A 24,007-nucleotide genomic window follows, 5' to 3' on the forward strand; every position below is an offset into this window, starting at 1 on the left:
TTTGTTTGATCAAAATTTTTTCTAAACCTGTGAGACACATCGAAGTGGACACGGTTCGAAAAATTAAGCTGGTTTTCAGTGAAAATTTTAACGGCTGATGAGAGATTTTGAGGTGATTCTGTCGCTTTAAGGACTTCCCACGGTGCGAGACGTCGCACAGTGCTCTCAGGCGGCGTCGTCAGCCTGTTCAAGCTAAAAACCTCCACATTTCAGGTTCTATTGATCCAGGACGTCGTGAGAGAACAGAGAAGTTTCAGAAGAAGTCGGTTTCAGCATTTTATCCGGATATTCCACTGTTAAAGGAGATTTTTTTAATGAAAGACGTGCGGACGGGTCCGCGCGTCGGGACGCAGCCGACGCGACACTCCGCCACAGGAAAAACACCTCCGTTGGAAACCTTAACGGGCAAGTTGGAACATGCCCAAGCTGTTAAACAATTTCTCAGTTACTCACTTGTTGAAAGCCATCAAAAGCCGCCTGGATTTTACAAATGGTTATCAACACGGAGGTGTTTTTCCTGTGCCGCCACACCGCGTCGGCTGTGTCGCCGACGCGCGGACCCGTCCGCACGTCTTTCATTAAAAAAAATCTCCTTTAACAGTGGAATATCCGGATAAAATGCTGAAAGCGACTTCTTCTGAAACTTCTCTGTTCTCTCACGACGTCCTGGATCAATAGAGCCTGAAATGTGGAGGTTTTCAGCTTGAATAGGCTGACGACGGCGGCTGAGAGCGCTGAGCGACGTTTCGCACCGTGGGAAGTCCTTAAAGCGACAGAATCACCTCAAAATCTCTCATCAGCCGTTAAAATTTTCACTGAAAACCAGCTTAATTTTTCGAACCGTGTCCACTTCGATGTGTCTCACAGGTTTAGAAAAAATTTTGATCAAACAACGCGCCAGTCTCTCAGCAACTTCTCAGACAAAGGAATTCCGACAAGGGGCTGGACGACTCCTCCCACAAGGAGTGCTCACAGGCGAATGACGTCACCGACAGGCGTGGAAAAACTCACGCATGCGCACGAGGGTTCAAGCATGTCTGATGTAAAAACATATGAATGAAATCCATATAGTTTTTGAACAAAAATAAAAAGGACCTATACTTTATGGACAGACCTCGTATACTTCAGAAGATGTGGTATAATGTCCGTGGACGCATGCATGGATGGAGTACAGTCCACTAAACAGGTCCAAACTGAATGTGTCCAATCAGTTACTTTGAGTCAATTCAATTTTCACTGAATGCATCATTTTCAGAGCTGAAATAAAAATCAACTGCAACATCTGTGTGGTCTTCATGCTGTTTTTTCCTCCACAGCCTGTAACTGTAACCTTCACGCTCGAAGGTGTCGTTTCAACATGGAGCTGTACAAGCTGTCGGGGAGGAAGAGCGGCGGCGTATGCCTCAACTGTCGTCACAACACAGCCGGTCGCCACTGTCACTACTGCAAGGAGGGCTACTACAGAGACATGTCCAAGCCCATCTCACATCGGAAGGCCTGCAAAGGTTTGGGACTCTTGTATCTTTTTGACAGACTTTTATCAGCTGGTGTGGTCAAACAAAACTGCAGCGACTTTTGTCATTGCAGAGAAATGTGACTTATAGATATATATTTATATATTGTCTTGGGATGAGATACACACCTTAGTCTAGGTGGTGGCAGCGGTAATACCCCAACCAGCTAGCTTGCCAACCAACAGCAGTTCAACAGAAGCAAGTGGTGGCACGCTAAATGAATGAATGAAATGAAAATTACTGATGAACAAAAGTTATTTGTTCATTGTCAACAAAAATCACATTTATGGGGAAAAAAATGTGTTCTAAAATCAAGTTTGGATATTAGTTAACGGGTAGCAAGCAGGCTAGCAGCCATAGAAACAGTATCATTGGCCACATGCAAATACTCATATTAGCAGTCAAAAAGCAGTATGTCATAATTGTGGGGTATCCGAATACTGAGCCATTTCACACTAGTCGAATGGTATTCGATGACTGACCTCATTAGTGTGCAAATGGATACACTATGCTATCCCATAAGGCTGCTAGCCAAATAAGAACCACCTACTGGGAAAATTCAAACTAGACAGTGGACTTACATGAAAATAGTAGCAGCGACCAAGGGGCATTATACAAATATATGTCAGGAACCGCATTAAAAAGTCTGCTGTTACAAAATAGACATTTTTGCGGCATATGTAGTTATGTGCATATGTGTCATCTGTAAACATCTGGGTGGAAAGGCTCTCCTATTTGCTCGCTTACTTCCAGTGTGTACTACACTACAGTAACAGTTGGGTAATAGGTTCCTAAACAACGTTAGTGCAGATGGAGAAACTGATTCCAGGCATTGGCCATTGGCCTCATCGTGGCCTTGGATGATTGCAGTACATGCTGGGTATTGCTTAGGGTCATTGTTCTGCTGAAAAGAACAGTCACCCCAATCTGAGGTCATGAGTGCTCTGGAGCAGGTTTTCATCCAGGATGTCTCTGTACATTACTGCATTCATCTTTCCTTCAATCCTGACTAGTCTCCCAGTTCTTGCTGCTGAAAAACATCCCCACAGCATGATGCTGCCACCACCATGCTTCACTGTAGATGGTGCCTGGTTTCCTGTCAACTGTGGGACCTTATATGTAGACAGCTGTGTGCCTTTCCAAATCATGTCCATTCAACTGAATTTACCCCAGGTGGACTCCAATTAAGCTGTAGAAACATCTCAAAGATGATCCGTGGAAACAGGATGCACCTGAGCTCAATTCTGAGCTTCATGGCAAAGGCTATGAATACAAGGCGAATTTCTCCTTAGAGAGACAAATAAATACACTTTGACTTTGAATACCTGTATACATGTGATTTCTTAGTTTTTATTTTTATTTTAAATAAATTTGCAAAATCTAAAAAAAATTCACATTGTCTTCATGGGGTATTGTGTGTAGAATATTGAGGGAAAAAATGTATTTGTTTCATTTTGGAATAAGGCTGTAACATTAAAAAATATGGAAAAAGTTCAGCCCTGTGAATACTTTCTGGATGCACTGTACATCCGGCAAACCAACCATTCCCAGAAATCTTTGATCCCTCATGAAAATGGAACATAGCATTCATAACCAACATAACTTAAAATAAGCCCTTCATATCTAAATGGGAATGGGCCCCCTCATGGTGGCTGATACTTTGTAATGTCTGAGACAGTAGTCCAAAAGGGACAGACCTTCTCCAGCTATCGCATTTTGAAGCACAGTCAGATGAATGAAGAAAAAGAATAGGAAGGAATAAGTGGCTGCTCCCATACATATACTGTCTAGTGGTTACTACTGAAGGCTAACAACTTTAACCCTCTGGGGTCCGAGGGCATTTTTTTGGACAGTCCACTCGCCTAGCATAAATATTTTATTATTGCTGTTAACAGCTCTCCCTGCTTCCCACAATCGAGTTTTATGTCTCTTTTTTTTCAGGACAACCTGTGCTTTCAGAATATATATGTTTTTGTTGTGTTTTATAAGTGTAATAAAGGTTTTCAATCAAAAATAGGCAAGGAAAAAATAAAGGGAACAATAATTTTCCACACACATTTATTCAAAACACACAGCAAACTATAATAAACAACTGTTTTGACACTTTATAAAGGTAATTTGAGGTCTTGTGTGAAAGACTGTACAACAAAAAGGTTCAAACAATAAACACAAATGCACATTTTGAACAATATATACAAAATGGTCTATGCGTTTTGTTGTCGATTGATATGGTAAACAGTGCTTTACGCAGAGAAAGCAACAGAGTTATCCAGTAACAGTCACATGCAAACTAATGGAGCAATCCTGATAGTTACACACTCTTTGTTTGAGCATGTGAGATTGTCATCAGAGGCTCTCTGTGTGCTCCTGCTTTCACTGATAGCTGTGCGTAATGGCGCAGGGTGCACTGAGTATGTACTAATAGTATGTACTCAATGGAGCACCCAGGGGCTATTCAAACGGGCAAACTAGTAACATATCACTCCTGAAAACGATCTTTGGCTTTTCACTTGAGGTAAATCTGCCCGATTGGATTTTGGAAAACCATGTGACGATAAACCAATTCCGATTGGACAGTCACATTGCGCATGTCATCACACAGCTTCTATGAGGAGTACAAAGATGGCCGATGGCTGGCTCGAAAATCCACAGAGTTAACTTTTCAGCAAAAAAAAGTAAGTTTCTATCTCATATCATTCAAAAGTTATTTATAATTTAATAAAGCTTGGTCTTAACCATCGTATACGACGGCAGCGACCCCAGAGGGTTAAGAACCCACATTTTTGTTTTTACCCTCATGTTTATCACAAGAAAAGGCAAGGGAGGATGAATCCCCGTCACCAAAGAAGCAAAAAACATGAAGAAAAACATGCATCGGCATAATGAAGTCTGCAACCTCACCGCTAGATGACACTAAATCCTACACACTATAGTTTTAATGTTATTATTATTGCTACATTTTACACAATTTTTACTGAATTTTTCTGCACATACGCAATTTAAAGCAGCTGATCCCAAGTTCAAATTTTGATAGTTGAGAATTTTAGTCAAATTACAGGAAGCTACCAGAAAAGACCACTAGTCTTTGCATTCTGAGCCTGTCTCACCCTCATCGCCCTCTGTCACCAGGGATGAGCTGGGGGTCTGTTGAGATTTCAGAGGTCGTGATGGTATGGACACGTTGGGAACGTCATTCCCTCATGGAGGCTGCATTATTTTGCTTCAGTCGAGCGGGGTGGAGGGAGTGACAGAGCAAGCAAAATAAACAGACCCGAGGTGTGAAGTGATCCCTGGTGTGGGGAAAAGACGAATGAGACCCGGGAAGAACAGTGGAAGAGAAAAACAAAATTCAGATTCAGAGAAGAGGGGTGCAAGAGTGTGAAAGATGGGAGGGATGAAATGGGGGAGGACAAGAAGAATACACCCCCCACCCCATGCAGGTGTGCGCTGCGCAGGGATGAATTGCCTGCCATCAGCCCTCACCATGGCTAATAAGGGTCAAAGAAAGTAGGGAGGAGGAAGAGAAGGGGGGGGGGGGGCTGACTGAAAAGAGAGAGGATGTGTTTCCTCACCTCTCCTGCAGCTGGAGGGGAAAATAAGAGGAGCTAAATCCCTGTGCAAACAAGCCTGGAGACACCTCACAGCACCTTCATCTGGACACACATGCATACCTGTGTGAGGGCTTCACCTCCACACCGCGTCCATGAGGAAACGTTAGCCGCCCGCTGACAGTTTGAGCTTGCTTTTTCCCGCATCACTCATCAGGAAGTAAATAAATAAACTGAACAGTCAGTCAGCGTGACAGCAGTCGCAGGGGAAGAACATCTGCTACAGGAGCGATGTTTACAGGCGATACCATTAATTCCAGCAAAAATGTGATCTGTTGCAAAAGCGTGACTTCCAGCCTTTGCATGAACACAAATTCATACCACAGCACTGTGACAGATGGATCCGTCTGTTCGTCCCTGACACCTTCCTTAGCTTCGGGCGCATTCTCCTGTCGGCTAGGAATGCAAACACACATTCATCACCACACGGCGTTGTGTATCATTAACCCCTATCGCCTGCTGTGTCTACCACGCAGGCTAATTGTGGAGATTTAATCTTTCTTTGTTATTTTTACATCCCTTGTCATGTGTTCAAGACTTGATTCTTTCACTAACCATGAGTCATTCTTATATTAAGGGGCGCCATACATCACAGAAGTCTAAAAGTAATTTTTGTGCGCTTTTCTGCAAACTGTTGATAAGAAAACAAGATATGATAAGCCTATGAAGTAGATTAAGAAGTAATGTAAGAAAGTTTTCTTTTAATTAGAGCGTAGTTATTATTAAAATTTCCACGTTCATGTAGTTCATCAGTAAATCGTTCAAGACAAGGATCCCGAGGAACACAGTTTTGTTCCCGTTTGTATTTACTCATATATAGGGGTGGAATGATCGCAGATAGACTTGAAGGTGAGCCATGTCTGAATTAGTAAACAAATGTAGACAAGAAACAAATTAGACTATAATAATAAATTTGTCTGATTTCATCTTCATGTAGAGTAAATTGTTAAACCTTATCTGAATTAGTAGACTATTGTATTATTTATGAGCAAGCCACAATTTGCTTTAAAGTAGTGATTGTTTTACAAGATAGGTCTTTATTAGTATATTCTAAATAATAATACTATTAACAATTCTTATGAAGATGAATGAATGTATTACTAAAACATAGCCTCCAAACTTTCATCCATACCATTTAATGACTATTCTGTGATCTCATTTCACTACTACAATCTGCACTGATACTACAAGTGGAACTGATAAGAGCCATATAAAAGAATAATAAATACTACTACTACTACTAGTAATAATAATAATAATAATAATTCTTATAAAGATGAATGTATTGTTAACAAAAACACAGCCTCCAGACTTTCATCCATACCATTTAATGACTATTCTGTGTTCTCATTTTACCACTACAATGCTGCACTAAGTGGAACTGATAAGAGCCATATAAAAGAATAATAAATACTACTACTACTACCAATAATAATAATAATAATTTCTTCTAAGTCACAACAATGAAAGACATTGTAAGCAAACACGCAACATTACCAAATACCAATTACCAAATAACAAGCAATGCAGTTGAGACGAGTGTTGTTCTTTTCTGCTTCCTCACCCATATTTTTTCCATCTGGTTAAGGGGATTGAACCTATGATCTTCGAGTGACACTAGCCATTTCTCTAACCTTTATTTTCTGCAACAGAAAATTTCATTGGAAAAGTACAAACATTTTAATTTCAAATGAAACTATTTGTTTTTCTACTTCAGTAGAGAACTGATTTCAATATCATTCTTTGACAAATTGTCTGTGTGCTGCCTGACACATGATAACGCAAAGACGATTGCTCAGGAGCACTCGATAATAAAATATTGGTAAAAAACTGATGAAATACAACTTGATTGCAAAAGGCCATCTAAAACCAAGTATGTAGTTTGATCACTTAAAATTGCTTAATTCAGGTGAAATATATATATATATATATATATATATATACACACACTCAACAAAAATATAAACGCAACACTTTTGGTTTTGCTCCCATTTTGTATGACATGAACTCAAAGATCTAAAACTTTTTCCACATACATAATATCACCATTTCCCTCAAATATTGTTCACAAACCAGTCTAAATCTGTGATAGTGAGCACTTCTCCTTTGCTGAGATAATCCATCCCACCTCACAGGTGTGCCATACCAAGATGCTGATTAGACACCATGATTAGTGCACAGGTGTGCCTTAGACTGCCCACAATAAAAGGCCACTCTGAAAGGTGCAGTTTTGTTTTATTGGGGGGGGGGGATACCAGTCAGTATCTGGTGTGACCACCATTTGCCTCATGCAGTGCAACACATCTCCTTCGCATAGAGTTGATCAGGTTGTCAATTGTGGCCTGTGGAATGTTGGTCCACTCCTCTTCAATGGCTGTGCGAAGTTGCTGGATATTGGCAGGAACTGGTACACGCTGTCGTATACGCCGGTCCAGAGCATCCCAAACATGCTCAATGGGTGACATGTTTGGTGAGTATGCCGGCCATGCAAGAACTGGGACATTTTCAGCTTCCAAGAATTGTGTACAGATCCTTGCAACATGGGGCCGTGCATTATCCTGCTGCAACATGAGGTGATGTTCTTGGATGTATGGCACAACAATGGGCCTCAGGATCTCGTCACGGTATCTCTGTGCATTCAAAATGCCATCAATAAAATGCACCTGTGTTCTTCATCCATAACAGACGCCTGCCCATACCATAACCCCACCGCCACCATGGGCCACTCGATCCACAACATTGACATCAGAAAACCGCTCACCCACACAACGCCACACATGCTGTCTGCCATCTGCCCTGAACAGTGTGAACCAGGATTCATCCGTGAAGAGAACACCTCTCCAACGTGCCAAACGCCAGCGAATGTGAGCATTTGCCCACTCAAGTCGGTTACGACGATGAACTGGAGTCAGGTCGAGACCCCGATGAGGACGACGAGCATGCAGATGAGCTTCCCTGAGACGGTTTCTGACAGTTTGTGCAGAAATTCTTTGGTTCTGCAAACCGATTGTTTCAGCAGCTGTCCGAGTGGCTGGTCTCAGACGATCTTGGAGGTGAACATGCTGGATGTGGAGGTCCTGGGCTGGTGTGGTTACACGTGGTCTGCGGTTGTGAGGCTGGTTGGATGTACTGCCGAATTCTCTGAAACGCCTTTGGAGACGGCTTATGGTAGAGAAATGAACATTCAATACACGAGCAACAGCTCTGGTTGACATTCCTGCTGTCAGCATGCCAACTGCACGCTCCCTCAAATCTTGCGACATCTGTGGCATTGTGCTGTGTGATAAAACTGCACCTTTCAGAGTGGCCTTTTATTGTGGGCAGTCTAAGGCACACCTGTGTACTAATCATGGTGTCTAATCAGCATCTTGATATGGCACACCTGTGAGGTGGGATGGATTATCTCAGCAAAGGAGAAGTGCTCACTATCACAGATTTAGACTGGTTTGTGAACAATATTTGAGGGAAATGGTGATATTGTGTATGTGGAAAAAGTTTTAGATCTTTGAGTTCATCTCATACAAAATGGGAGCAAAACCAAAAGTGTTGCGTTTATATTTTTGTTGAGTGTATATATATATATATATATATATATATATATATATATATATATATATATATATATATATATATAGTGCCCTCCAAATGTATTGAAACACTTGGTATTTCACACATTTTAATTTGTTTATGCCACTTCAAATGCAAAAATACAAAAACATTGCAAAAAATACAAATTTCTAAAATTATCTTTGTTAAAATCAACCTAAAAGCAAATCTCTACAACTTGATATAAATTAATTAAAATATAAACGCCAAGACAATTCCGTCAAATCAACAGATTTCTGTCTGCTCCTCAAGCACTGAGAGTGCCACACCAAAGCGTCAGCTCCGGTTAGTTATTAATCTCACACTTACAGCCTTTTCTGTGTGGGGTTTGGAGGAGCCCGAGCGGTTCACGTTTTAATGTGTCCAGTGGCTACGTTTGAATTTGTAGCTTTCGTTTAAACTTTCTTATGCCATTTATCAAACTGAGTTAAACCGATGAGTTTGACAGAGAAAAGCATGAGTTTTATTCAGATAGAAAAACACCAACAGATGCAGCGTTCCGGGTGGTCTGTGTGCAGGACCCGAGTCAGATAACAAACATGACTCCGCAGTGATAAAGCTACATGAAGTGCTTCTTTGCCTCCGTTATCCATGTTTGTTTCTGTGGTGCTGCTGTGAGAGGTCTTCAGTTCAGTGCTTCCCAAAGCTTTGTCACACACCCGTTTGTTAGCCACAATAAGGGGAGCGATACGGTGGCCAAGAGAGGCCACAACACTCCCACATCAAAACAGTACCACCAAATGCTGAAAATACAAATACAAAAACACCTGCATCAATTCAACAACTGGAAGTTGCATAACAAAAATGTTTTGCACTTTTAAAAAAACATTAGTTCTGTACAGGCCTCAGGGCCTTTTCCACCTTCAAAAAAAAAAAAAAAAATCTGCCCATTTTGGAGACGCAGTGTTATTTCACCACCTGAGGCTTGTTCCACATGAAATATTACCCTTCCGATTGAGTATTTGAAGTTGAAGGGAATTGAAAATACGCTTAATGTAAATGTGTTTGAGAAAATGTTTTTGTGGTCAATTGATGTGTTTTTTCAGGTGATATGAAAAAGTCTCTTTTTTTTAAACACTTTTTTCACTACTGCAATTCATGGTGTGGGCAGAGGACGAATTGAAGAGCTTCTTAAACCTTATAAAAGATGACTGACGGCAATACTGGATTTATAAAAATGTCAGTATTTAGTGGGACGTACACTTCTGTCGCCATGACTATTAGAATTCCAGTTCATGTGATGACAAAACCCATCAGTCGCATTCAATCACTTAGTGGAAATGCTGTCATTTTGCCACAGTGTTTAGTCAACATTCAGAAAATGTTGCTTAACTTCTACGCAAATTTGTAATGGAAACCCAGCTTCATTTGGAGTTTGTACCGAAGAGCAACGATACGCCGAATTGTATACCGAATGACGAGCGCCGACGCTGATTTCTAAAGAGCATCGAAACCTAATAAACTCAGTCTTGAGCATGTTGTTGTTGGTTCTGTGGGTAATGGAGCAAATTCAGTACTTCACATTCAAATACAAACAGCAAGCAAGACGCAAGTATATGGGTCAGTGCGACGACGAGGAACGTGTTTTGCATACGGATGAAAATTAGGCTTCGATTGAGGGCATTTCTGTTTCAGTCAGAGTAACCTTAAAAAACACAACCTCCCCTCAAATTTGTGTTTTCAATTAGAATAAAGCGTGGGCACAAACGCACACGCTCAGCTCCATATATCACACATCATTTCTAAAACAAGCGGGTGCCCATATTTCAAAGCTCCGGCGACCTCTTTTTAACGTGACCAACAAATTCAACACTAACCACCCTCTTTATGAGGTAAACACGTCATTCCATAAGATGTTTATGTAGAACACAACAGCCCCACAACAAACTGTCTTTCTGCTCTGCAAAGATACTTGTGGAGAAGCAGAAATATAATTATAATAGAAGACAGACTCTGCGAGCTTAGATTCCAACAATTTATACATATTGGCCCAGAACACACATACCAAACGGGGGAACGAGCTTCAAACACCAGCTTTATGGTAAATGACTGGCAACTGTTGTGCAGTCACAAGCTGCTGCAAAGTTGCTTGGACTGGCAACCTGTCTTTGAAATACTTTCCTCATTAAGAAGTGCATTTTTCATTCTTTTATATGCGACTCCAGGCACCAGGAGTCGTGCAGAATGTCTACTGGTGATACTGATCAAAGTACTGCGGTTTAAAAAAAGAAAAGCATCCCAACTCCCAACTTAACCAAATTTTCACTACAAAATCTCTTTCAGGGTGTGATCAACACAAAGTATTTTATAGGGTTTTGAGAATGTAATCTTGGGAACAAATATGTAGCCAGTCTGTTCTGTGTCAGTCTGATCATGTCAGATCTCAGGAGCTAAACGGGGTTGGTCCTGGTAGGAGACCTCGTAGGAAGACCAGTGGCTGTGTGTGTTGATACTGGAGTTGTGTCAGAAAGGGAATCCGGAGTAACTTGTGCCAAATCTCAACACATCTCAGTGCTGGATCTGCTGTAGTGACCCCTAACCAAAAATGGGGGTAGCTGAAAGAGAAATGACAAATTCTTGGCAACAAACTGGAAGGGCACTCTGAGCACATATCACAGCCCATGTAATAAAAACCAACATTATTTCATGTGCTAAGAATAGAAAAAGTGAATAAAGTCATCAGATTGTCTAATAGATTACAAACATGCTTTCTGGGTGGCTAAAACATCTTTCGATTCTGGTGTTATGAGCAAAAAATTGACATGAGCCCTGTTTGATACTGTATCAAAGAAGAAGGGCCGTGCTTCACAGCATGCACCGCACTACGGAACAAGCTTGATTCCAGTATGCCAACCACCCAGGGAGAAAACTGGCCCCTCCCCAGTCCACCTCCTGAAAGTAGCCCTCTATCTGCTGCAACCAGGCAGAAGGTCTGTCCCCTTGGCCTTTTTTTGTGCTACATCACTGAAGCACTGGTGTGCCGGATCATGCCCATAACATGACACACAGTACACACTGTGCACCTTGTATGAGTGTCTCTCAAGCGCCATTCATTTGAGATGTTAAAATATGGCACCAGAGTTTTTGACCTTGTGCTTCATCCATTAGTTATTCATTTTATTTCATTAATATTTTTATGTTAAATTTTGTTTCATGTTCATATTACCGGTATGTGCTTGCTGCTATGCACAGAGTGTGCATGTGTGGTGAACCCGCTGATGTAATGTGCATCTGAGTGCTGCCCTCTTGAAATACCACAAAGTCATAGGTAGACACCGTGAATGCTTTTTTGTGATGAGTGATAGGAAAACACTGGAGTGCAGTTTGAAGCAGAAACAAGGTGATAATCCGTGAACTGCATCACCGGGGGGGGGACCGATTTTTAGGGGGACCGTTTGGTCTGCGACACCGGAACTCTACTGAAACCGATCTCCTGCCTGAGTCACGGACTGCCAGATGGCATGAGATTCACAACTGCGAAACAGCGAATGAGCCAGAGGAGCGCCATATGTTTCTGTGCCAACCAGTCTCATGGCAATTTGTGACGGCATTACGAAAAGTCAATTAATCTATGGGTTTGCGACATTGTGAAGAAAAGTGCCCCATTTTCATGACGTTGGCATGAATTCATTTCATGATGGGGGCACAAAATGTGGGGTGGGGGAGTCTGGGGGGGTTAGGGTTAGGGGAACAGAAACACTTACGTTATGGTTAGAGTTATGAGATTGGATTATGTGCTGCCCTGACCCACAGGAATATTAGCAAGACGGCTGCTTCCAGAATCTCGTCCCCTCATCAGTCCATCATGATTAATGAGTTGGGCAATGCTGTGTAATCTCAGACTGCGTGAACTCTTGAACTCAAACACAGAATGGATACAATCTCAGAGCAAATCGCTGCACTGCAAACGAATGTGTTGCTGAGGAAAGGAGAATATTCTTCATAAATTTGGACTCTAGATGGTCAGAGTTGCAGTAAATGGAATTCTATATCTCTCTGCCTAATATCAACATGGCAGCCTTATCGGGTCCTGAAGGCCAAATTCCCTGCTCTTCCCCCAGAAGGACCTACGGCCTTGGTGAAGGAATTCGGCTCCCCCTTCTCATCTATCCCCCCCCTCCAGCCTGCTGTTGCCTAGTAACATCAGACTTTACACACACATGGACAGAAACTGTCAGACTTTACACACACGCAGACAGAAATTTAACTCATCTCCACACAACGCATGTCTCCCTACCTGCATCCCTATTACCTCCCCCCCCCCCTTGTCTCTGCACTCCCCGCACCCTGGCTTCCTCCCTGCCACCTCGAAGGCAGCGCAGTTTTTACTGCTGCAGCCTGCAACCCCCAAGCTGGGCGGTGCAGGCCCCTCCTGCTGCGGCCTTCACCCACTTTGCCTCAATTCGGATGACGGACTGCTTCAAGTTTAGAGCACATAAACAATGTCAAATGTATATGTGTTGTCTTTAATTTTGATGTGTGCCATTATTACGGTAAACAAGTAATAACTGTGGATTAATTGCTGTATTTTGTCTGAGGTAATTGGAGTGTAAACATAATTGCCCTTTTAGGGATCAATAAAGTTGTCTGAAATGTCTGAAATGTCTGAAGAAGAGGATTATAAATAGTAAAATTAAAAAAATCCCACTTCACAAAAAGCACCCCATTTTTGTGACAGGTCTACGAACAAAAGCGTGAGCTGGGCTGTTCTATGCCTGTTACTTTAAGTGGAAATGAGCTGTTGTTGGCCACACCCTCTCTATTAAAAAAAAGAGGCTATGTCTCTGTCTAAATGCTTTCTTACAACAGGGAGGTATCTTCATGCACAGCCACAGGACTTCAGGGAAGTTTTATCTGAACCATTTTTAAATGTGTTTTGTGGTTCGACAAAATACTTTGTGTTGTTGGTAGTTTAAAGTAAAAATATTACATTTATTAAACTAAATATACGGCATAAAATGAGGTGGACTTCACCTCTGAATGATGATTAACTCTAAAATTTAATGTCTGCATGACATTTCCATGAAGTGTTTTGGACACTGACTGAAAACCTTTTGAGAAATGGACGGATATGTTGAAAAAAGCTCCGACTCACAAACACAAAATCTTACCAAGTGTATTTGTCTAATTTCAAGTTAAACTATCTGATCTACACTTAATGTATGACACTTAACAAGTAAAGCATCAGTAACATATCAGGATTTGTTTTTAGATATTTTTTATGTATGAAAATATATTGTTTTTAGCTATTTATATTTTACATCTGAAAAACCTTGTTTATCTAAAATGTCTTGGAAACATCTAGTTTTCATTCATATCTGGGATGAAACAATTTTTAGTGTGCTTGGTTTCAGTGCAGAAAGTTCCCGGTTCAAACCCCACCCCTGCCACATTTGCGGAGTTGTGTCAGGAAGGGCATCCAGTGTAAAATTTGTGACAAATCAACATGCAGATCCACCTTGGGGTCGCTTTTTGAGGATTTCGAAGGGTAAAAAGCTACATAAATTTCATTTGAAACCCAAAATGTATCATTTTAGGAAATACATTTTTATATACAAATAGCCCTTGCTTGGGATTGGATCAGTTGCCATTAGAACCACCCAGGAAGAACCAAGATAACATTAATGCAAACTTTATACCTGCCTGTTGGTTGCGAATGACGCAACCGACAGGCATGAAAAAACTCACGCATGCGCACGAAGGTTCAAGCTTGGCTGATGCAAGCGCACATGATTCAAATCCATATAGTTTTTGCAAAAAATAAAAAGGTCGGATAGTTTTCTAACAGACCTCATATTTAGCGGTATTAATATTCGCGTTTACATTATGAATATGTACGTATATGTACGTTATGTATTAAAATAGCGGTATTTAATTTGGCAACCTTGTTTAACTCGCGAAATTTGCATAATAATAATAATAATCCCACGCGAATATTTGCACCTTTACAGTATTTGCAACAGGAAGGAGAAGCTCCCTTTATTTCTCAGCTTATACATACAAACATGTTTTTACAAACCAGACAAGTGTAATTGTGTGTCTACATGTGTATTTACAAGCCTACTAATCTGTTTGATATCAGAGGAGGATAGGGACCAGGGAGCAAAAATTCTCAACCCCCATGGAAAAAGTTTATCTAGCAGTTTCCCCTTTCATCACTTAAGGGATTACTCTGGCAGAGGAAACTGAAACTTGAGGGTGTGTGATAATAGCTGTGTAACAGTTAGTGCTTGTTGCTTATTATCAATGAAAATACATAACGTTGATATCCAGATCAGAAAAAAAGCAGAATTCTTGGGGGGGGGGGGGGGGGGGTTGAACCCCCTGAACCCCCTCTATATACGGGCATGCTGTGTAATTTGTAAAAGGTGTAACACTCCCAAAAGCTAATAGCTCAAAATGAGAACCAGATTAGATTTCTAAGATGTTTATGAAAGATTTTTTAAAATGAAGATGAAAGACTTTACATTAAAACAAGGTGTTTTAAACTTGCGTCAAGAAAAAAAAGTCTACCCATGGAATAAGTGAAAATTCACTTAAGAGTTCTTGAAATCTTGAAATTGCATTTTTGCAGAGTAAAAGTAAAGCTGAAAGTAAAAAAGATGACAAATTTACAAATAACTGTGATCACAAAAGCATAATACAGTGGAACATTGGTTTTAGAACTTAATTGGATCCTAAATGTTGTTCTTAAACAGAGCTGTTCTGAAACCAAAATCAATTTTCCCATAAGAAACAAGGTAAAATGGATCTTTATTGTGTTTTTACCTGTTTAACAGAATTTCATGCATAAAAGGCAGACAAAATACAAAGAATATCCATAGTATCTTATACAAAATACTGTAATTATACCGAGAAGCGTGAGGTGGTGGACCTCTTGACGTCAGTGTCATAGTCCATCTGACGCCATGATCGCAAACTGGAAGTACACTTTCATCACTGCAAACAGGAAGTTAAAACAGGAAGTACACAAGAAGCATGATGGGAGAAACCAAGGTGCATGATGGGAGAACGCTGTTACCGCCGTCGCTGCAGCGGTTGACCTGTCAGACACCAGCGAAGGCTGGCGTAGGAACACACTGAGCGAGCTGCGTTACGGCTTCCATCAACAAAGTATTTCGGAAAAATGAATTAATATATTCTGTTTGCGTACTAATTAAAAGTCAGGAAACACGTAGAAACGGCGTTAACTGGTTACCGCTTTCGCTGCATTTATTTTGCGCTCATCACACTGGACATCAGCGAAAGGCTGGCGTAGGAAAACACTAAGTGAGCTGCATTACTGCTGTAACTTCAATCAACAAAGTGAAGCCAAATGTTCTCATGATTTTATGATTTAAATAAGTTTAAATAATTTTTTCTCATTTTGAACTGGACTGGATTGTTTATACATCAAAAACTTCCAGAAGTATTCTTTATATTGAGGGGAAAATGCCAAATCCTTCAAATAATATTGTGACTGTTTGCCAACAGATAATGAAAATTGTACCAGCTGTGTGCTGGCAAGTACAGAACTGTGTCATTGTGGAGGATAACAGCATGTTTTTGCAGATGCAACTATTCTACTGTCAGGAACGTGATAATGAGGAAGAACTAACACGCCTCAAAAGGGCTCATAAAAGATACAAGAAGCAAGGAAATATTATCAGAGTAATAATCGCCAAAAGACTACACCAACAAATACACGACAAACTTTTTGTCTTAATTTTTTAATGTGATTCAACCCTTATACCTGTTTCCTATTTTATGGGCCACTAAAGATAAATAAAGTGTATCTTCAAAGATTCTATACAACATTTTTAAATATTTACATTGACTGATGGACTAAGATCAGCTCAAAACGTATTACGTGATCTTGCTAACAAACAGATGAAAGTGACCACATAACTTCCTTAGCAGTGACACAGACCCCCTGGCAGCATCCCCACATATCTCACTGAGCCATCTGGAGTACAGCCGAGCCCACATCCACTTAGCAGTTCAGTGGACACTTGCTGAGACGAGAGAATAAATAAGAAGACGGTCCTTCAACCAGCAGCTGGTTGATCTAGCCAGGAAGTCAGCCAGCTTGACATCGAGTCATCGAGTCAGTTTGTCTGTCTTCCAGTCAGTCAGAAAGCTGAAGAGGAGGAGAAGACATGGGTACTGAGAGACGCCCATCTTCCAGCCATGTTTTTGTGCACCTTGATTTACTGGCAGCCTTCAGATCTGCAGACGTCTTAAAAATACAACTTGAGCTCTCTGCAGTAGTCTCTGACTACAAACACACTTTGCCCTCAAACGCCACCGACATGCTGATAAATTCAGAGTCCTGCAGGCGCGTTATTGCTCACCCCAGGGCAGCGTGCATGTAACGTGCACTGTCTGGCCCGCTGAGGTAGACACAACTGAGCAATGAAAGCAGTGACAGATTGGTGCGATAGCATCCTAATAGGTACAGACACTTTAAGGAGGCCTTCTACGCCTGATAAGAAGGAGCACGAGTGCACACGCCAGAGATAAGAGCAGCAACAGAAGCTGAGTGAGGAAACAGCCAATCGAGATAAAAGAGCCACAGAGGACGTGCACCTCCTCCAAAACTCACCCTGAGGACAGAGAGTTGTCAAAATATCTCATGTAAGAGCAGCTATGTTGTTTCCAAGAGCTTTGATAAGAGCTGCCTATCATTAGCTGATATCACTGGTATGTTGACATTAATATTTTTTACACACATCATATTTAATTATATTTATGAATCGGGATTTCTCAACCTGGCCAAAACAATCAGAATCAGGCTCGATAAAAGCATTTTTTTAAATTGATCGTATCAGATAAATTAAACCCGAGTCACCGAATCAACTTGCTTTGCTTTATCAATGTGATAGCACAGTGCACATTATAAAACCATATTTTTAAAATTTTATTTGCTTCAAATATGCATTAAATGTTTTTTTTCCAGATGGCACATGTGATGTTCTTCTTACTGCTCAATCAGGTAGTTTTCAGATAAATAAGACTCCCTGCCAAGTAAAGGCCCACTTTTGACAACTTATTTTAAAGACATTTTTGCATAGAAGAAGAAGAATGAGAGGAAGAACAATAGTAAATATATTTTAAACAACTAAATATTACTGTAAGGGTTCTGTTTTTACTGCTACAGTGCTGCAATAGGTGGCACTGAAGAGTCTATTTTGTTAAAAAATAATGAAATAAATACATTAAGTAGCAGCATGAAGGTTTTTTTTTTTTTTTTTTTGAGTATATGGCAAAGCTGTTAAAGTTTTAAGAATGTACACTGGATTAACTTTAATGTGCTTGTACTGGGCTCCTGCAGTAATCAGATAATCAGTTAAACACATAGTACTGGCACCTCCCTACCTGGTGGACCTGGTTAAACCCTATGTACCGGCTCGGGCCCCGCGTTTGCAGGGTACGGACTCCTCTGTGTTCCCAGGGTGAATAAAAAGTCTGCCGGTCACCTCTGCCCTGTGGAACGATCTCCTGCTGCACAAAAGGCAGTCGGACACTGTGGAGACTTTTAAATCAAAACTCAAGACCCACCTGTTTTCCTTGTTTTATCATTAGTATTTTATGTGTTATTATGTATATTATATTTTTAATTTTTTGTACTTTTTTATGGGTTGCTTTATATCATGTTTTAATCTTTTAATTCTTTTGTTGTGTTTTAGTGTTGTGTGAAGCGCCTTGAGGCAATTTTATCACGAAATGGCGCTATATAAATTAATAAATTTGATTTGATTTGATAAATTTGATAGTAGTCAGATTAATTGATAGAAAAGTAGTCATTAGTGACAGCTCTATATTATGTTATGGCTCGCGCAGTATTGTAGATTTCTCATTCAGCACGAAACGGAATCACGACCACATTAATGCTTTAGGTCAAGCCAACACATTCCAATAGTCAAACTCACAATTCAGCTTTTTTTTTTTTTTTTTTTAAGTATATTTTTTATTCAAGAAAGCACAAAGTAAGATGCATTTAAATACAATATCTTGAATTGGATTTGTTTTCTTTTTAACAAACAAAACCCACCCAGCCACAACACCCATATACTGCTGTAAAGGGAAAAAACAAACAAACAAACAAACAAAAGAAAAACAAAAAACAAACCACATATAAGCATAGATAGCAAAGTTAAATAAATGAACAATACAATAAATAATAAATAGATTAAATAAATGACTAAAGGGAAAAACAATAATAATGATAATAGTAATGCTAGTAAGAGTTGAATTGTCCATACAGTGACAATTCAGCTTTTTAAGTTGAATCTCAAACAAAAATTTCATTCCATCCTGAAAATCATGTACTTGTATTTGTATAAGCATTTAAAATAACATGGCTGAGATATCACACTGCTGTCATATCTCTTTTTTCATAATTTCACTTTTAATTTTGTTGGTTTTGGTATATGGTAAAGCAAAGATAAAAATAACAGCACTGAAACTTCTCATTGTACTTATCCAAGATACGAGGTCTATTAGATAAGAAACCAACACTTATTTATTTTTTTTAACTATATGGATTTGAATGACGTGCGATTACAACAATCATGCTTGAACCCTCGTGAGTTTTTTCACGCGTCGGTGACGTCATTTCCCTGTGGGCAGGCCTTGAGTGAGATGTGGTTCAGCCCTCTCGGCTGAATTCCTTTATTTCACACGCTGCTCGAGACGGCGCGCGTTGCTTTATCAAAATTTTTTCTGGACCTGTGAGGAATATCCGAGTGGACACTATTCGAGAAATTAAGCTGGTTTTCGATGAAAAGTTTAACGGCTGATGAGAGATTATGGAGTGTTTCTGTCGCTGTAAGGACTTCCCATGGAGCTGGACGTCGTGCAGCGCTTCCAGGTGCCGTCGTCGGCCTGTTTCAACCTGAAAACATCCTAATTTAATGCTTAATTCACCCAGGACATCGTGAGAGAACAGAGAAGATTCAGAAGAGGCCGGCATGAGGACTTTATGCGGACATTCCACTGTTTAAGGACATTTTGTAATGAAAGACATGCGTCACAGAAACGACTCGGCGAATCTGTGTGCGCCGCGACAGGAAAAACACCTCCGTGTTGAAAACCATTTGTAAAATTCAGGCGGCCTTTGATGGCTTTCAACAAGTGAGTAACTGAGAAATTGTTTAACAGCTTGGGCATGTTCCAACTTGCCCGTTAAGGTTTCCAACGGAGGTGTTTTTCCTGTCGCGACCCCCCGCGGTCGGGTCCGGCCCGACATGTGACTCTGCCCGCACGTTCTTTCATTACAAAATGTCCGTTAACAATGGAATGTCCGAATAAACTCCTCATGCCGACTTCTTCTGAAAGTTCTCTGTTCTCTGACGACTTCCTGGGTCAACAGAGCCTGAAATGTGGAAGTTTTCAACTTGAAACGGCGAGACGCTGCCGCCTCGAAGTGCAGATCGCCGTCAGGCGCCGTGGGCCATCCTTAAAGCGACACTCCCAGACCAAAATCTCTCATCAGCCGTTAAAATTTTTACCGAAAACCAGCTGAATTTATCGAATGGTGTCCACTCGTTTGTGCCTTACAGTTTTTGAAACAATTTTTATCAAACAAAGCAGCAGTCTCTGAGCCATTCCTAAACAATGAAAAAAATCGACGAGAGGGTGGGCGACTCCTCACTCAAAGACTGCCCACAGGCGAATGACGTAACCGACAGGCGTGAAAAAACTCTCGCATGCCCACGAGGGTTCAAGCAGGTCTGATGTAATCACACGTGATTGAAATCCATATGGTTTTTGAAAAAAATAATAAGGTCGGATACTTTTCTAACAGACCTCGTATATTTAAAGTCATCTATAGTCAACATTAAGCAGGGGTGGTGGACTAGCGGTTAGTGTGCTTGGCTTCAGTGCAGAAGATTCCTGGTTCAAACCCTACCCCTGTTACATTTCTCCTTGTATTGTGGAGTTGTGTCAGGAAGAGCATCTGGTGTAAAACTTGTGCCAAATCAATTTACAGAACCACCTCAGCTCTGCTGTGGTGACTTTGAGTGAAAACAATGGAGCAGCCGAAGGGACAATTAATTTTTATAGTAAACAAAATAAAAATGACAAAATATTAGCTAATACTTTGTAAAAACACATCAGCTATGAAAAAAATACACAAGTCAAACATTACTTGATGTATGATTTTGGATATGGATAATTATTTCACTGGAATTCACAGGATTTTCATGTTGGGCTCCACGGTGATGCTTAAGGGGGCTGTAGCCCCATTATCATATGTTTAGCTCTGATGTTTTGGGGTCTGATAGATACAGATGAGGACCTGTGAGTCTCCTCTTTTGGGCTTTAGCATGCACAACAACCATAACATAACATAAATACAGACAACAGACAGCGGTATGAAGCTGCTCGTGAATCCTTGTTGCTAATTGCAGGGTCCTACTGGCCACATGAATTAGGATATTAGGACTAACAATATGGACAAATTCAACCACCAATCCATGTCAAAGTATGACTGTTTAAATCCAAACAATTCTAACTCCGTTCTTATTCATCACTGATCATGGCTGTGAAATAATGTAATGGCTCAGACTGGGTTGAGCCAGTGGAAAACGATTACATTCCTGAAGCATGTGTGTTCAACAGACCCCGCGATTTTGGGAGGAAGCGCGACAGACGCATTGGACTCACGTTCAAAGTCTGGCAGTAATCAAAAACAGACGATTAGGATTATCCCTCATTATTTTATCATTTGGTAAACACCCTCAAATGTTCCTTTTTACCTCACACATGCAGCTGCAGCCTCGCCGAGGCCGCACTCAAAGCCACACACACACACACACACACACACACACACACACACACACACACACACATACACACGTCCCGGCGGTGACTAACTAAAGCCACCAGAATGTCAAGAAACGTCTGGAGTCTAGTGCGTCTGTCGCTCTGTCAGCGGCGCTGCTGCAGAAAGAAGGACTTGGTGTTGAACGTGAGTAAAGCTGTCCACGCTCGCCTCCCTCTGCCTGTCTCTCAGCACATGCTGATTGTTGCCACCTCCGTTGTTGATTCTTCTGGTTCCTCACATGCACTCTCTATGTGTTTCTGCAGAGCATTCAGAAAGTCTTAAACTGTTTGCACAAAGTTTTCCCCTGAACGAGCAGCATCCAGCGCTCCGGAACGACAGACGGATGAAAGGATGGGAGAGGTTTTTGCAATTTTGTGTTAAACAAATGAAGTATCACATTGACACAAGCATTCAATATTTGCAGCACATTTGGCAGAAATAAGAGCCGGAATCATGGACAGGTGTCATCAAATGTCGCCTGACAGGTTGGAACCACTTGAGGAGGCTCTGTGTTGTCTTTGCTTTGTGTTTGAGCTGATGTTCCCGTTGGAAGGCGAACCTTCAGCTCAATCAGAGGTTCACCACACTTTGGATCTGGTTTTCAGAGACATTCCTAGACTTTGATACGTTCATTTTTCCTTGGTCCCGCAGTATGATGCAAACGGCGCCATGCTTCACCATCACACCACCCTAGGTTGGTTCAGATCATCGTATTTTCAGTTTGGTTTGAGAAGTGCAGCTGCTGCCTGTAAACACGGTCAGGGCTATAATGAAAATCGGCTATAATGAAAATTAGAATATAATGAAATAGTGTAGACCAGCTGGGCAACTGTTTACAATAAGAAGAACGGAAAAATTCCTCCACCCCTGGCTGCAAGCAGAGTGCAGCAACCACGGTGATAAGTTAAATTTTAGCTTGTCATAGCAACAAGAACAACGCTGACAAAGCTGAGTTTTTAAGCAACTCTCAGCGCCACAGTTTCCTGTTCCAGAATAATGCTGTGCAAAATGCCAACACTCTGTTGTATCTTTCAGTTAAGTAAATTATTGTCCATCTCATCAACACTGAAAAATGACCATGTCTCAGGCGGACAGCAGTTATTCTGCTAGAGTGATCATAGTAGAGAAGCTTGAATCTTCGACTGGACTGGGTTGCTTGATGCAAGGATGTTTCACTTCAAATTGCAGAAGCTTCCTCAGCTAAAATTCTTGCTCTGGTAGTCTGACTTCTGTCTTGACTCTTGTAGAGAAGAATAAAGGAAGCCACAAAAGCTGGAGTTTTAAACCAAACCAGACTCCTCCTACCGAGAGGCAGTCTGCTATAGGCTAATGACTAAACAATTGCTCTCATTAGCACTTATTGTGCTCTAGTTAGCACCCTCCTAATGACCGGGCCGCTGTCCCTCCTAACAATGGGACTGACGCCTCTCCTGACGGCTCTCCTGGCGGCTCTCCTGGCGACTCTCCTGATGACGTGAATGACTCATTACCGTGAACAAAAGACTGAAACTGCTTTGACCTGAGTACCCCATTGTAATCACAGAAACATTGCTATAGTGATCGGTATAATGGTTTTCCTACCATCATCGTGAAGGCAGATTTAGACTCAGAATTGACAAAGGGACAGTGGAAGTCTAGAAACTAATCAAATGGAAGTATTGGGAGCGGCAGATCATACAGGTGTACTCGCCTAATAGTAACGTGAACCCAAACAAGCAAAAACAAACAAATAAAACCCCTGATGTGGTCCAAACTGTACGGTGTGAAACCAAATTGAAACCAAACAGCTCAATCAGACCACAGAATCTTACTTCTCCTAGTTGAGACACCTTGAGATGAACTTTTGCATCTAGCAAGCAGGATTTTTAGCTGAAGAGAGGCTTCAGACTGTTGTAAAAAACAGATCAGTGGTTGTCCTTTTGGTTCCAGCAGTCACACGGTCACTGAGGTGGCATTTGGGTTTTTGGCAACCTCTCTGACAAGTCGCTCTCCTCTGAGTGCTTAGTTTGTTCAGGTGCCCAGCTCAAGGACTAGATGGGTTGCCCAATATGTCGTCTTATCAAGAACTGTGCTGCTTGTGTCTGCCAATGTGTCAGAAATATCTTTGTTTCACGATCCAGATCTGAACCTCGCACAAGTCCTATTACTGTTCCCGTTTAGTCAGTCAATTCTTTTCATCTCTTTGTTTTGCTCAGAAATGTCAAAAGTGGGAAAATCAGCAGAGTCAAGTCAACTGCATTTGCCACGAAGAAGATCTGTAAACATTCCACCGATTTTCAGTAAAATTAAATTAACCTGAGCTGAAGGTCGCATCGTAGGAAAGAGCCTGAATGCTTGTGTCAACGTGATAGATAAGTTTTTATTTTTGATAAATTTGCTTCAAAACCCTTATAATCCTTTTTTCCACTGTCCGTGTTGCTTGTCGAGATGTAAATTTAAAAAAAGCTGCAGCGTGGTGATGCCTTTCT

General features: G+C 41.0%; 1 protein-coding gene across 3 annotated transcripts in view; it reads left to right on the forward strand.

The window, feature by feature from the left end:
- Positions 1-24,007, forward strand: part of ntn1a (netrin 1a) — a 148,987-nt gene that overhangs the window by 87,240 nt on the left and 37,740 nt on the right. For all 3 annotated transcript variants that reach the window (XM_034188210.1, XM_034188208.1, XM_034188209.1), the window contains one exon: positions 1,317-1,505. In XM_034188210.1, the coding sequence (XP_034044101.1) occupies positions 1,317-1,505 (189 nt within the window). The remainder of the gene's footprint in view (positions 1-1,316; positions 1,506-24,007) is intronic.

The sequence above is a fragment of the Thalassophryne amazonica genome, chromosome 15 (genome assembly GCF_902500255.1).
Source record: "Thalassophryne amazonica chromosome 15, fThaAma1.1, whole genome shotgun sequence".
In the NCBI taxonomy this organism is placed as follows: Eukaryota; Metazoa; Chordata; class Actinopteri; order Batrachoidiformes; family Batrachoididae; genus Thalassophryne; species Thalassophryne amazonica.